At 32.3% G+C, this 15,944-nt stretch overlaps 2 protein-coding genes and 1 pseudogene across 3 annotated transcripts; 1 reads left to right on the top strand and 2 right to left on the bottom strand.

Moving 5' to 3' along the window:
* Nucleotides 1–2,026: 2,026 nt before the first annotated feature.
* On the bottom strand, nt 2,027–6,362 carry LOC145634385 (putative glycosyltransferase At5g20260). Its single transcript, XM_081685804.1, has 4 exons — nt 6,067–6,362; nt 5,762–5,952; nt 2,890–3,250; nt 2,027–2,686 (listed from the first exon to the last, which is right to left on the bottom strand). Exons 1-4 carry the CDS (start codon nt 6,283–6,285, stop codon nt 2,027–2,029), a joined length of 1,431 nt encoding a protein of 476 aa, XP_081541930.1. The 5' UTR covers nt 6,286–6,362.
* A 3,422-nt stretch (nt 6,363–9,784) lies between these two features.
* On the bottom strand, nt 9,785–11,610 carry LOC145635688 (protein transport protein SEC13 homolog B pseudogene; annotated as a pseudogene). Its single transcript, XR_014113902.1, has 2 exons — nt 11,475–11,610; nt 9,785–10,999 (listed from the first exon to the last, which is right to left on the bottom strand). The product of XR_014113902.1 is annotated as a protein transport protein SEC13 homolog B pseudogene (transcript).
* Nucleotides 11,611–14,709: 3,099 nt separating this feature from the next.
* On the top strand, nt 14,710–15,694 carry LOC145635690 (putative 3-beta-hydroxysteroid-Delta(8),Delta(7)-isomerase). Its single transcript, XM_081687019.1, has 3 exons — nt 14,710–15,059; nt 15,165–15,273; nt 15,377–15,694. Exons 1-3 carry the CDS (start codon nt 14,726–14,728, stop codon nt 15,630–15,632), a joined length of 699 nt encoding a protein of 232 aa, XP_081543145.1. The 5' UTR covers nt 14,710–14,725; the 3' UTR covers nt 15,633–15,694.
* The last annotated feature ends 250 nt before the right edge of the window (nt 15,695–15,944 follow it).

Raw genomic sequence — 15,944 nt, forward strand, 5'->3', positions numbered from 1 at the left:
ATTTGAATATGAAACTAAACTACGAAGATTAAGAATAAGGAGGAAACAATGAATAAAAGGATCTAGGGCATAGGTTCACCAATAAATAATATTCCAGGGTAGAATATAATAATCATTCATCAATGCATACATTAATCAGATCATAAAGGGCTTTCGCTACGTATTACAATCACACAATTAATTTACCGGTATTAAATCTCATCTTTCGAATCTCCACTTAACCATTTATAAATTAACCTACCTATTGAAACTAGACCTAAACATTAATTCTCATCTGTCGAATCTCGAATCAATATTGTTAAACTCATGCATAAAAGATCTGCGCAAATCTAGTCACAGAGCATTAAATCAATCAATAGGAAATTAATCTAGCATTGACAATCAACAACAATAAATTACGCTTTCATATTATTTGTGGATCCCCACAAACCCTAGAAAGAAAACTACTAACACATAATAGAGACTAAACTAATCAAAGCAATAAAGCAAGACACGATTAAAGGAACAAAATAACAACTAAGATTAAGAGAAGAGAAATAGTTACCAAACAAATCTGGAATTAATGAAAATAATTAAGAACAAAGTTGAGAGAGAAATTTAGAGAGAGAAATATCCTAAGTAGAGAGAGAAAATCTAAGAAAGAAGGTCCTCCAAAATTACGTACATAATTTGTACTTAAACCTTTCTCAATACAAAAATTAAACTAAACTAATCAGGTCTGGTAAAAACACGCGCCCGATCGGGCTAGAGGTCGCCCGATCGGGCGCGCCTTTTTCCTTGCGCTCCTTCTCAACAGCGTCGCCCGATCGAGCTAGATGCTCGCACGATCGGGCGCGCTATAGGCCACGCACCAGCACCATACATGCCGCGCCCGATCGTGCTAGCTTGCCCGATCGGGCCCTTGCTTCTCTCCGAGGCTTGGACTTCGATTGGGCTTGATTTCTCGGCCCAATCCGGATTTCCTCTTTGGGTCTTGAATACTCGGTCCAAGTACCTCGGTATCCTGATTATCGAGCCCTTAATCACCGGCTCGATGACTCTAACCGGCGTTGGGCTTCAAAGATGGTCGTGCTCTTCTAATTCCCGTAGTCGCTCCATGAAAAACCCGAGAAAATGCTCCAAAGGTGCAATTCCCTACAAAACTCAACAAAGACTACGAAAACACTAGAAAACACCAATTAGTAATAAAAGTGGCTCGAAAGAGCCAAAAACACTACTAATTATGACCAAGGGACGGGGGTAAAATACTATATAAAATGGACATATCAACATTCGACCATGAAAACTCTATATTTAGAGTTTTCATGGTCAAATTTGACATAAAAAACCATGAAAACCGAAGGTTGTGAGAAAGAAAGAACAAAGAGAAAGAAGCTCGTTGATGTTGTTGTTGGTGTTGCGGGCTCGTTGATGTTGTTGTTGGTGTTGCGGGCTCGTCGATGTTGTTGTTGGTGTTGCAGACTGTTGTTGGGTGGGCTAATGGTTGTTGTGGAGAAGGAGATGGAGAGAGGAGAAGGAGGCGTGAGAAATGAGGGGAGAGAAGGTGTGAGAGGAGAGAGAAATGAGCGTGAGAAATAAGAAAGGAGAGAGAAGAAAAAGAGGCGTGAAAAATAAGAAGGTCGCGTACAATTTTAGGTTTTTTTTAGCAAATGGCAAGCGGTTCAATGTCCAAACCGCTTGCCATGTACTTGTTTCAAGGTTTTTTTTTTGGTGTTTTTGGAAGTAGAATTCAATAACTGCTTGCCATTTGGGGCTGCCTATTTACTTTTTTTCTACTAGTGATAGTTAAACGTCCTTGGTAGGGATTAATTTATGATAAATGATTTACTAATTCTAAAAGTTATGATTTATGAATACTCCGTTTATGATAAGAGATTAAGAGAGACGACTTATATTTCAATTCAAAAATAACAAATACGAGTCAATTGGATTATACTAATAAGTGCAATATCATGCATGAAAAAAGTGTAATTCGTATAAATATATTTATACCATATTATATGTATGTGAGATTTTGACAATAAAATTAATATGGCAATCTTATATTAAGTCTTCGTAACCATACAGAATGCAACACCATATGAATTAAATCAAATGGTTTAGCAGGTCTATTTATAGTAAAGTGCCACTTTACACTATTAACTCCTTGTATTAATTTCTCATACTCTTTTGGAGAAATTCCTTTTAACATCGTCTTAATCTCAGGAATTTTCGACACCGAAACATGGATCGAAAATCGACTCCAATCAAGAACATCACCGAAAGGGAACGAATAATTATCCTTAATAACTACGGGTACGCAATCTGCGCGTATAGCTTCGACTATACGTGAACTTGCTACTTCGTAACCACTAGGGCATAAGCAAAACTTGCTTTTTCCTAACATTTGGAAGTAATTTAGATGCTTAGGAAGGTGTTCATAGAGTTGGATTTCATTGTCTTTCTCCCATTGCTCAAATAAGAACTTTCTAACGTGGCCATGGTTACCACCCGCGAAAAATGCAAAGATTTGACGCTTACTTGTGTGCAAACCCAAGCCTGGTTGGTTTAATTGCCTAGCCGGGACATTTATCTCGGGTATTGGTACGTCTCTCACGGGTTGGAATCCCTCGGATGTATTAGCGTTACAAAGTGCTCTTATAAGATTTTGCAACAATTTTGGATTGCCAAATGAAATATCCGGTGCCTGAAATATATACAAACATAATTACATTAGCTAGGAAATTATATGAAAAAATACCTCAAGATAATACCACTTTTAATTTGTTTGACTTTATATGATTTGTCATGTGTTGTATTTGTAAATTCATAAGATAACTAGATTAAATTACACTATTCAACGTGATGATAAATTATTAACAAAGAGAGTATTATGTTATAACGACTCACCCAGTCATGACAAGAGAGCATGAAATGATCAGCTCCATGACTTCTATTCCAATAAGGATACTTCTCCGCCACCGCATTGACATAGTCCAATGTCACTCTATTGAGCGGTCCACGATCGAAGTCGTGGGGCTTGTAAAATGATATCCTTATGTTTACTATACTAAAGGGAAGAAAGAAGACATGCGCCTCGTTAGGGTTACTAGCCAAAAACTTGTTGATCAAGCTCATTCCATCTTCCATTTCTTGAATGAAATGCCCTTCTATGCCATAGATATAGCTCATTGGTCCTTGGTGCACCAAGGGTGGCTCCCCTTCTTTGTAGGTCCATATCTTGAATCTTTTTACCATCTCTATATGACTCCTGCTTATGTTATCAATTTAGCTTACAATTAGTTATAGCAAATCTATGTATAATATCGTACGTATGTATCACAATGATAATTGCATAATGGATGTGTACACATCACATGTAACAACTATTTGATAAAATAACCTTTAACAATAAAAAAAAAAAAAAAAAAAACTAAATAAATGTAAGCTATTCGCACGATTAACAATTAATTTTGCCGAACTAGGCCAATGTATGATATCCTTACAAATCGCCGGGGCATGCACGAGTCATCATCACTCATGCCATAATCCATGATCGATAACTTAACCCATACGAGCTTGCGCATAGAATGATATGCATGCAGCATACAAGTGCATGTGTACTCAAGATGTACAACATATAACATATTTTACCCTAAAATTCATGCTACTTATCTTCCAAATTACTCCATCATTATTCATACTTTAAACCATCATTAATTCTGATTATAGGATCCTGTGCCATTTCAAATGTAATGTACGACCATGTGAAATTGCTACTTCATTCTAAGTACCGGAGTACTAGTGTTATACCGTCAAAAAATTCAACGAGTGTAAAATTATATGTAGTGATAATCGTGTAATCATCGTATAATATAAGGTTTTATATTATCCACCTTCAATTTGTTTTCATATTTCTTGGATCTCTCAATTCAAAAAGGAAGCTTGTTTACACTTTACCGTATAGTTTAAGGTATTGAGCATTTTCGTACTATGTTTTAATTATTATGTGCTTCACACACTATTAATTAAATTGTTAATAATTAAAATCATGCGTATTAGCCTCTCTCTCAATTTTTTTACTCAAAATTTGTGTTTTAATAAAATAATAACATGATGATCAATAGTAAATTGATAAACAAGTCTGCAAAAAGGGACAAAAAAGAAAAAAAGCTAACGAACAATGAAAGTGTTACACGTAAAAATTTGTATCGTAGTTTTTTTTTTTTTTGCATTTCCTATTATGCAGGAGGCAAAGCAAAATTTTAGAGATTATATTAATACTAGGTTAAGTCCCGTGCCATGCACGGTAATTTTTAATACTTAATATTTATCATTAGTTTAACACTATTATTTAATTATAAAAAATTATACCTAATTGCAAAATAGGATGAAAGTTTTGTAATTAAAAACTTTTGGAGGGAAAATTTTTAATCAGGAGATCACATGTGTCATTCCTGGTTTCGCCTTTAGTATAAAAGTTATAGATTACATATTATTGTATAAAAAATAAATAGGAAATGAAATATTATTGCATAGTTTGTATTAAAAGCTTCTTTAAGAAGCTTTGACCCAAAAAAAATAAAAATAAAAATAAAAACTTTTGGAGGGAAAATTTTTAATCAGGAGATGACATGTGTCATTCCTGGTTTCGCCTTTAGTATAAAGTTATAGATATGTAGTACATAATTTTAATTTTTTTTTTTGTAAATTTGGTTTTGTTTGTTTGCTAGCATTTTTTGTTTTTTTTTTTGTTTTTGTGTGTTTAGAGAGCCACAAGGGCGGGTGGTGAGAACCAATCCCAAGATCTCTTGAAATCGAGAGGGGAGCTCTAACCACTTAAGCTATCCCTCACTCTCTGTTTGCTAGCTTCGTATTTGATAAACATCACGTATTAAATTCATCAATACATTAATTCATGTTTCCAAAGAAATTTCCAAAACTTAAGCTCTTTTTGCCTGTTTGTCATTTCTTAAATCAATAAGGGTCTAGGGCACATGCTACTATATGTTATATGTGCATGCATTTATTAGAATTGTGATTTATTTTCCTTCTTTACTTTATCATGAAGACCTTCCCATAAAATAAAATAATTTCCTTCAAGTCTAAGATTATGGAAAAGCACAATCGCAATGAAATAAAAATATATGATAAAAAAATCTTTAGTCAACCATTTGGAATTCATTAATATTATTCCATTATTCTCCTGAGTTTTAACTCTTATTGATATTCAATTTTTCCGTCAAAGAAAGAAAGACAAAAGTCCAAGTTATACATAGACAATATATGAATTAAATGTCGTTTCCCCTCTTTCTATTTAAGGTTTTTTTATTAAATTATACCATTGCATGTATAGAAGTAATAGAACTATGTATAAATTTCGATGTACAATTTTCATCCTACACTCGAATGTAATACATATACAAATATCTAACACGTCTTAAAAGTTGTTGAAATTCTTGTGTTTGATTAACCAATTCTCACTAGATTTAACAATTAAATTATTAGTCGATTATTCATATGAACATCATCTCTAAGAAAATTATACTCGTACTAGGTAGGTTTTAGTACTAATGTACTATGTATATTTGTTTGAATTTAATAATTTGACATATTATCAACATGAACAAGTTATATTATCATCGTAAAAATAAATTACTCCATAACTTCTAAACAGAATTAATTAATTTAAAGTGAATTATACGAGTATATATTACTTCAAGTTTAATTTGAAGGGAAAAATAAAATAAAATAAAGAGTAATTAGTTTTTTAAAGGCTTACTGATGGAAAGCATATGGATTCCGGTAAACGGGACCTCTTGGAATGAAAGTCTGTTCTTCTTCTGATGTATAACTCTGGCTCCGGGATGCTTCCTTGATCGCGGCACGAGCTCGAGCCATTCCATCCTCAATCTTCTCCAAACTACGATGGTGTTTGTTGTTATTGTTGTTGTTCTTGTTTTCTACCTCTTTCTTCTATACATGCACAAAGAAAGTTAATTAAGAAAAAATTTACCAAGACATTAGAAAAAATAAATTTCAAAAAAAAAAAATTAAAGGAAAATAACCAGTATATAATGAACTTACAACTAACATGGAAAAAATTGAGATGTTATTGTGAGAATGGTGTGTATGATTATTAATAATGTTAATGGAAGGATTATTATTAGAAGAAAGTGGAAAAAAATTAGAAAAAAGATTGATATTTAAATTAAACTTGTTTTGGTGAAAGAAAAACAAGTAAAACAAGGTTAGAATAAGAAAAGAAGGAAGAACTAGCAAAAATTTTGTGGGTGTGTTAGCCATGGAAGAAGTTTTTAGGTGCTTAAAACTTATTTTACCTCTCTTTCATAATCTCTTCTTTGTTTTAATTAAGTAAGAGTATTTATATTTCTTTGCTTCTTTCACTTGGTTGTGGTCTTATATATAATGGCGTGAATAAAAAGATAAGAATTTTATAATCATATATATACAAGTGGACGTACTAGTATTGTTATTAATTTTTTTCCAAACCAATATTATTTTATGTGTGCTTGATTATTATATTATTATACTAATGCAACTTAATTAGTTGATTATCATATGGAAAAGTCAAAGTTTAGGGACTTAGGGTATATGATGAAGATTTTATGAAGTATTAGAATATATGCATGGAGTGTCTTCAAAAAGAATATATGCATGGAGTACTAGAAAAAGTATCCCTTTGTATTTTGTATGTTCATATTTATTAGTTTACCAAAGTTAAAATTCCGTGTAATGTATGGTTGTTAAATATTTTTGACATTAATACTACAAAATATAAAGTATATTAAAGATATTTGGAAATATTTCATTTGGGTATATATGAAATATGATTGTCAAACTAGAAGGAAAATATCACAAGATATAAATATTTTACTTAAAGATTTTGCAAAAAAAACAAAAAATAAAATAAAGCAAAACAAAAAAAGGTGGGGAAATTTTTCACAAAGTAATAACAACTAACAAGTGTCATGAAAGTATTTGTTTTTAGTATAGGTTAATAGATATTTCATAAGGAAATTTTTTTTCACAAAGTAATGAAAAGTTTACACAAGCTCATGTTTCTGAGAGGGATGAGTATATCATTTCATATAACCAATATATAAAGCTAATCTTTTAGCCAGGTCACGAGGCAGTGACACTTGACGTTCAAATTTTCGCCAAGTGTTGCGCCACGTTGAATATATTTAAATAGACTTCATAAGATAAAAAAGTTAGTTTAGAATTCTATTTGGATAAAATTTTAGGATAAAATTGTTAGTTTAGAGTTTTATTTTCGATAATATACCAATATTTAAGTACAAATTGAATTATAATTTTATTCAAAAAAAATTTATCATATTATTTTAAAAAATTATCATATAAATTTATTTTTTATATCATAATATTTTTTGGAGTGAAGGAAGTAGTTCAATGCGTAAAACATACCTTTATAATATATACTAATCGTTAAAATAATATACTTCACAATCTAATAGAATTTTATTACTATGTACACCTGTCAATTAGGGTCGGGTCATAAAAGTTTCGGATTGGGTCACTTCAGGTTACGAGTCAAAAAAATTTCAACCCTTTCCCAAAGTTTTGGAGTCGGGTCAACGGGGTTTGAACATTTATTTTATTTAATTTATTTTTTGGTAATTTTTTTTTTAATTTATTAAATCGAACATTTCCACCATCATTATTATCAGTCATTACATACCTACTAGCTAGATAGCAAATCGTCACAAAAGCACATCAATTTTAACTTTTTTTTTAGGAAATCAATTCCTAATTAATTTTATATCAATGATATTTTAATTCCAATATGTAACTTGATATAAGCTAAGGTTGATTGGTTATTTTAATTCCAATACGTAACTTGATATAAGCTAAGGTTAGCTTATCCTCGATCAATTGATGAAATGCTACACATTGAAGTTTTTAAAATTTGTTCATTTTTAATTATACGAAACTAGGCATAAACTTATACTAATTGACGACCTATGATATTTTTATAGTTTTTAGAAAATTATGAATTTCGGCTAATATCACAAGTGAATGATACATACCAAAAATCAAGGATCAAATCACATTGTCCTACGAGAGTGAGGGATAGCTCAAGTGGTTAGAGCTCTCTACCGATCCCATGAGATTCTGGGATCGATTTTCACCGCCGTCCTTAAGACTCTCTAAATACCAAAAAAGGAAAAAAAAAATAATAAAAAAAAAAAAAAAAAATTCACATTGTCCTACCCTTAGGAACCATATTTTTCATTTACTTAATAATTTAATTATATTGTTGTCTATTACTTTCGGAAGCATTAAATCAAAGTTAAGAGATACAAACCTCAATTCATGGCTAAAACTTAGAGGTATGGTCGACTTATAAGCAATAATAAGCTATACCATTATGTCAAAAAAATAAAGCTATTACCCAATAGTTTAATTCTTAATTAAGCATATAGCTAGTAGATTGAGATAGCTAGGCAGGTTATTCCAAAAAATCAAAGCTATTTTGAACTTTTGATGGTAGGTTACTAGGTTTAAGTTAGAGTCAATTATGCATTTACTCATAAAGTTGAACGAAATATTTCATAGTTTTTTTCCCCTTAAAAGTGGGAAATTAACAACAATGTTCCCATCTTAAGACTTGTACACTTCAACTTTTTTTTTTTTTTTAATTGCAAAATTTAAGGTCTCCTTCCGTCCCTAAATTACATTCCTACTTCTCTCTATTATGTGAGGAATAAATGCTAAAACTAGGAATATAATTTAGAGACGGAGAGAGTACTTTTTAATATTACTTATACAATTATACTTAATAAAATCAAATACTTGGTATAAATCACAAACTTTTAAAAGAATTAGACTGTACTTATTAACTATCAACAATTACCTTAATATAAAATAAAAGTTACCTTTTACATATAACTATTAGATTACATTGTGAGGTTCTCAAAAAAAAATAAATTAGATTACATTGTGAAAATCACTCGTAATGTGTATCCAAAAGAGCAAAAGTTTTTGTTTGATCTTACAAATCAACGTTAATACTAGTACATCATTTTATAGAAATTGTTCAGAAATTTTAGCTCAAACTCAATTTTTAAGGGCTTGTTTGACATTGTTTTTTGTTTTTAGTTTTCAGTTTTTTAATAAAATTACATGATTGGATATAATCTTAGTTATAAGTATAATTGTACATCGATGTAATACGATGTTGGATTTGTATTCATGTGTTGCAAAGCCTAAGTTTGATCGAGTTACAAGCGAAGAACCACAAATTTAGTGAATGGAAACTGAACACCTACAGCTACGCTGCTCAACTCTGTCCATCACCAGTAAAACCTATCATAATGCTTCAACTAAGGAAATCAATCGGTTCACCTAAGGAAGAGAAAGATATCATTGCGACTAAATAATCAAATCGTGACTTAAACAGGGGGAAACAGAAACAGAAACAGATGGCTCAATGCATCGATTCAACCCAGAAGATGTCTCACACGAAATACTACCTAAAACAGAGACCTTGTCTTAGGCTCTGGCAAGGATCAAAGTTGATAGAGGATACCAGAATGCACATGTCACTAACCAAGGCAGCATTTACTGAGCAAGAAGCAACTTCTAAGACCTTCATAGACTATAAGAGCTATGATCTTACTAAAATCATCAATTCGCAACTAGCAAGCTCAACCCCTACCAGCCTTTCTCAGATCTATGTCACATTATACCACAAACACAACATGGTAATTTGCAGAGATTACTAATGAGGATGAAATCAACGAATTAAACAATGGGCAAATAACAAATTTGGATGCTGTATAAATCTAAAACAGAAAGGATCACCAAGTATGTCTCTCTCTACCTTGAGTGATAGTTGTAAAACAATATCAGCTAAAGCATACAATCAACAGTATTCACCACACAACAAAACTGCAGCAGAATCGGACTAAAAAAACTAGTTCGGTCAAGTCCATAAGAAAAGAAATTGTAGTAAGGTAGAAATTACAAAGAGAATCTGCAAAAACCTATGGCTCCACCGTTGAAACCTGCTGCCACTCTCCATCAACTGCCTCTTTCCACAATGTAACGTTGTTGTCTCCGTCTGCAACAGCCAACAAGTTCCCGGTCAAAGACCAAGACACCCTCCAAACAGGAGTCTTGAAGTCCTTCAATACTCTGCCCTCCCATTGCTCCCCTTCTTTGCCTACAGTCCATATGACCACAGTTCCATCCTGTGAAGCGCTAGCAATTGTCGACTTTGGAAGCCCTAGATTAGGAGCCCAGGCCACATCCCTGACCCAATCTGAGTGCATCTGAAGAGCAGGGAAGCAGTCCATCTTCCATGTCCCATTGAAAAGCTTCCAAACTTTCACGGTGTTGTCACAACCCCCGGAAACCAATTTATGGACGGGTTCAAGCAATCCAGATCCAACAAGAGCCCCTGGAGCTGTTGCTGGAGCCCATGAAACAGATGTTACCCCAACCGGATGAGCCTGATCAATCCTGTTTGTGTCCCAACTACCATCAGCCTGAAGGGTAAGAACAGAGATGGTTCCATCAGACGATCCACAGGCCAAACAAAGCCCTATTTCATGAGGTGCCCAAGAAATGGAATTAACTGAAGATTTGTGCTCATGGAACACATGAGCTTGTGCCCACTCATTCGGATTGCCCTCCTTCCAGATAATAACTCTACCATCATAGGAGCACGAAGCAAGAACTGAGCCAAATTTCGGGTGTGCCCACGCAACCTGCCAGACAGGCCCTTGGTGGCCGGTCAATGTGGCAAGAGGTTGTGTGGCGGAATTACTGCCCACACCAATTATCTTAATCGAGGTATCAGACGACGCAGTGGCAACACGTTTACCATAATAATCCATTTGAACATCATGAACAACATCATTATGCCCGGTTTCGATCTTCTGTGCAGGCATTTTCGTTTCTCAGTCTTATCCTTCCTCAACACAATACAATTTCTTTTTCCAGTCCTCAAATTCAGCTAAACTTCCACCAACTATATGACAATTGCATTACAATCCAAGTAAATTAATCAATCAAATTTCCTCAAACAACCCTAAATCAGTAAACAACCACTGAAACCAACATAATAAAAATGGTAAAATCACATCAAACATGAAATACAAAATGAATTGCAATCAAAATTCACCCTCTTAAAAACCCCAGATAAGATCTGACGTGGGATTCAACCATCCAACATCAAAATTCAATTCTTTAACCCTAATCCTCCAAATGTTCTTCAGTATGACTATTAAAATCAGATCTATAGCATATAAAAGCAAAAAATCTAGAATACCCAGAAACTAGTTTTAAAAAATCATGAATAACAGATCGGAATAATTCACACAAATCAAACAATCAGGCATCAGATTGAACACAAAGAAATAAATCATAATATTTGGGTCTAAATTTAATAATCATCGAGTTTCATAGTTAGAGATCTAATTTAAGAGAGGGGAAGAGAAACATACCTGAAGGAAAGAATGTGCGTGGCCAGAATAATAAGAGAGATGATTGTGAGAAAAACAGGAGAGAGAATTAGGGAAATTGGAGTAATAAAATGTAAAAAGCTGAAAAGAATTAGAAACGGGGTTACGGGGGTTCATGAACTGCTGAAAATCGGTGTCATATTTTATTTAATGCAACGAATAAAATTGTGAAATACTCCTCCCGTTTTTAAATATTTGCTCAATTTATGTTGGACATGTATGTCGATGTTAATTAGGGCCTTAGGAATGTCCGTTCGGTTTTCGGTTTTAATTTAGGCAAATTCAATCCGGTCCGAATTATAATTCGGTTTTCAATTTTTCAATCCGATCTGATCCGAATTACTCTCTCAATCCAATCCGATCTAATACGAATTAAAATTCGGTTATTTGGATCCGATCCGAAAAATCCAAATTAGAGAACGTTAATTTTTAGCGTCTAATACAATAATAAAAAATAAAAATGCAATTTTAAAAATAATACTTGTTCAAGCCTTAATATTAATACTAATACAAGTTTTGTAATAGTATTGATTGAATTAAATTGTTCAAGATCAAGGCAATATTAATTAATATTAAGCTATTACATCTACAAGACACATCATTACAGCAATCCATGCACCAAATCTCATCAGCAAACTAAAAAGGCAGAACCATGCACCACAAAATATCAGCAGGCAGCAACTTAATTAAGACACCATGAAAGCATATTCATAAATGCTTAATTTTACAATTCAGTTTTCGATTTAGTTTGATTCCAATTAGGGTAAATCAGACCTGATCCAAAAATCTGAATTTTGAAAAAAATCTCAATTCGATTCGATCCAATTTAAATTTTGGATCTGATCCGTATTGATAATTCGGTTTGGGTTGGATTGGATTTCGGTATTAATCCGAAATATGGACAACTCTAATGTTAATCTTTGATCAATAATATCTTTAATTTTATTTTATTTTTGAAGCAATAATACTTTTAATTTTTTTTTTTGAAGCAATAATATCTTTAATTATCAATAAGTATAAATTCTAACAATTGATAATTGATAATTTATTCATTGAGACGATTCCAACAAATACTCACAAAATTATATTTTTCTTATGTATAAATCACAAACATTAGTCCAAGTAGGACAAATGAATAGTGCAAAAAATAGAAATGGAGCAAGTATTTAAAACGAAGGGAGTACTAACTTAACCTTGATACGGAGTACTATGTGTTTTATTATTATTATTTTTTTATTGTTATTCATTTCCATATTGTAAAGTACTTCATGAGAATCAAAGTTGGTTTAGTGGGTGGAGACCCTCCTTCGGTGTCAGAGGTGGGGTAGAGCCGTAGGGGTGGCACATGTGAGGTGTAGAAGGGGGTTCCAAATTTATAATGGTAGGGGGTGGAGTGGTTGGGTTAGTTTTTCCTTCTTTTTTTTTGGAATAATATTATGGTAACAAGTGGACAATGTGGACTCCACAATTTCCACTTACGGATTTCATCTAAGGATTGATTAAGTGGTGGTAATTTTTATAGTTTTTTGTGATTTTTTTTTCAATCTTTTTTGTTTGTTAAAAAGCATTTATGAGCTTTTATATGGTGTTCAAACTCAAAATTTCTCAATGAGTAATAAAGTGAGTGTAACGAGGAACAACAATATGGTTTCAAAAATCGCTATCAAGGATGTGTAAAAGAAAGTGTTTACTCTTGTAATAGTTGTACACTTTTAAGCTCTAACCGCTTCGATTTTCCTCAAAAAAAAAAAAAAAAAAAAAAAAAAAGGTTCTAACCACTTATAATCATATGGTGTTCATAATCATATTAGTAATGTTGAAGGAAAAATTTTCTTGATACTGAATAGTTTAAATAAATTCATAAGAACTTAAGAAGTAAAAGTGAAAATCAATTAGAATTGAACAAGCTCTTAGTAAAAACATTTCATGAAAATAATGTCGTGATTTTGACCAAATGAATAGGAATGTGATCGTCTAGAATGGTGGGAAAAGACATCAAGGATTTTGATCTAGATTATAAGTTTTTTCTCACTAAAGACTTAAGCGGAATATTTAATAAGATTTTTTTAAAAATTCGACTACATAAGCGTAAGGGAAAAGCTATTGCTCATGATAGTGCAATTTTAAGTATTGGTGAACAGATACAGGCTTGTACTGAAGTTAGAAGCTTTGAGGCAAATTTACGGCTGCAAAGGTTGGAGCTTGAAAGGGAAAAGGAAAAAAGGAAAAACAAACAGGTCGAATTACAAGAGAAGAAGATGAAATTTGATATGTTGCAAGAAATTATGTCCAAAACGACGCCACTTACACCAACTGAAGAAGCGTGGAAGGAGGAACTAATTCAAGAAGTGTATGGTGGAAAGTAGAGTAGTTTATTATGCATTATGATTTCAAGTATTTTGTTTATTTTATGTTGCAATGAATTAATTTTTATTATTAATTATGTTCCAAAAATTTATCAAATTATATTACATTTTCATATATTTTGTTCAATTATGAGTGAAGTACTAGCTACTGTGTGTAGATTTTGTCTTATACAATTATGAGTCAAGTGGTTGGTTTTATCAACCATTGAACTGTCAAATCCCAAAAAGTAGTCAAGTCCAATTGTAGTTTTTGTTTTATACAACCATTGAGTAGTCATTTCATACATAACTTCAACCGTATGACAAGCATTGGTATTGATTATTAAGAATTGAGTAGTCATGTATTTTGTTTTTACTATACATTAAAGGTGTGAAATCCATAAATTGAGTATTCATTTCATACATAACTTCAATCGTTAATTTATTTGGTTTGTATGATTGGTGTACAATCATTATGTTCCAATGTTGTAATCGTTAATGTTGTACTAATGAAAAATGAAATTTCGCATAAAATAATGACACAAATAATTAATATTGTACTCATAAATAATTTAATCAATAAAAAAATTTAGTTAAGAATAAATATTATTATTTTATTAAAAAATACATTTTGCAAAAATTAATATTAAAAATAATTAATATTGTACTACTCATAAATAATTTAATCAATACAAAATTTTGTTTAAATTACAAATTTAATGATGTGTAGGAGAGATAAATATTGGTGGGGTATAGGGTTAAAAATAGGAGAGAGAATGGTGGGGATTATAATTTTTGACCATTGGTGTAGAATAAAAATGACCAAGAAAATGCCCATGGGGAGGAAGAGTGAGAAAGTGGTTAGAGAGAGATTGGGCAACCAAAAAAATGCCCATTAGTGGCAATGCTCTTAAAGTAGGGATTCACCTTAATGCCTTATACTGTTATTTGAAATTAGAGGTCGCGAATTCCTGCAAGTTGGTTAGGATTGATCATAGGAAATATGTAGTTGTGATTCACCTTAAATACTATTATCTATTCTCAATTCTTACACACCAAGCTCTCTGTCTCACAGGTTTGTTTTCAAAGACAACAAAACTTGAAAGATTGCTCATATGCTGGTTTACTATCACTGGTCTAATACATATGGTTGTTGAGGGATACTTCGCTTTCTCACCAGATTTCTACAAGGACAAGAATGGATTTTTCTTGGCCGAAATTTGTAAGGCTCTTGTTTCTTAATTGTATTGATACGTGATAGACATTTTTTTTCCCCTTGACATTTGAAGGTTGTTTTGCAATTTGTCTGATAATATGGCTTTCACAGGGAAAGAATACAGCAGAGGTGATTCAAGGTATGCCTCTTTCGACTCTGCAATTGTTGCTGTCGAAGGAGTAACAGCCGTCATTGAAGGCCCTGCTTGCCTATTAGCAGCGTAAGTAGTTAGCATGCTCTTCACTTTTTATCATGCTGATAATTTAACTGAGTGTTGAGAAATGATTATTAACATGATTAGATCTATTGTATAATGCATGCAGGTATGCTATAGCAACCCGCAAATCCTATAGGTATGTTCTTCAGCTGGCTGTATCTCTTGGGCAATTCTATGGTCTCGTGATATATTATATAACCGCAATATTGGAAGGGGACCATTTCTCTGTGAGTCCATTGCACTACTACGCATATTACATTGGAGCAAATTCACCATGGGGAATCATACCGTTCCTCATAATCATCAGATGTTGGAGAAAAATTTGTGAATCTGAGGGTAGAAGTAAGATAAAAACCAAATGAAACTTAAGCAGCAGTTTAGTTGATGTTACATGATCCTTTTTTTTTTTTTTTTTTTTTTTTTTTTTGCACATCTAATACAAGCTTCCAATTCTTCATTTATTCAATTTAGAACGAAAATTTCGCAAGGAATTATTTTTTTGTAATCATTTACTAGTATTATGGATCTTTAATTGTTTGAATTTAAAGCAACTCCTTTTTCCTGCTGTGATATTATCATTATGTTACATGAATTCTTTTCATTATACAGTCCTCGTACATTCAGTATAATTCTGCTTGTGCTACCTTGATCTTACATTCATAATTCTTCAGTTG

Source organism: Chenopodium album, chromosome 6, assembly GCF_948465745.1.
Source record: "Chenopodium album chromosome 6, dcCheAlbu1.1, whole genome shotgun sequence".
Lineage (NCBI taxonomy): Eukaryota > Viridiplantae > Streptophyta > Magnoliopsida > Caryophyllales > Amaranthaceae > Chenopodium > Chenopodium album.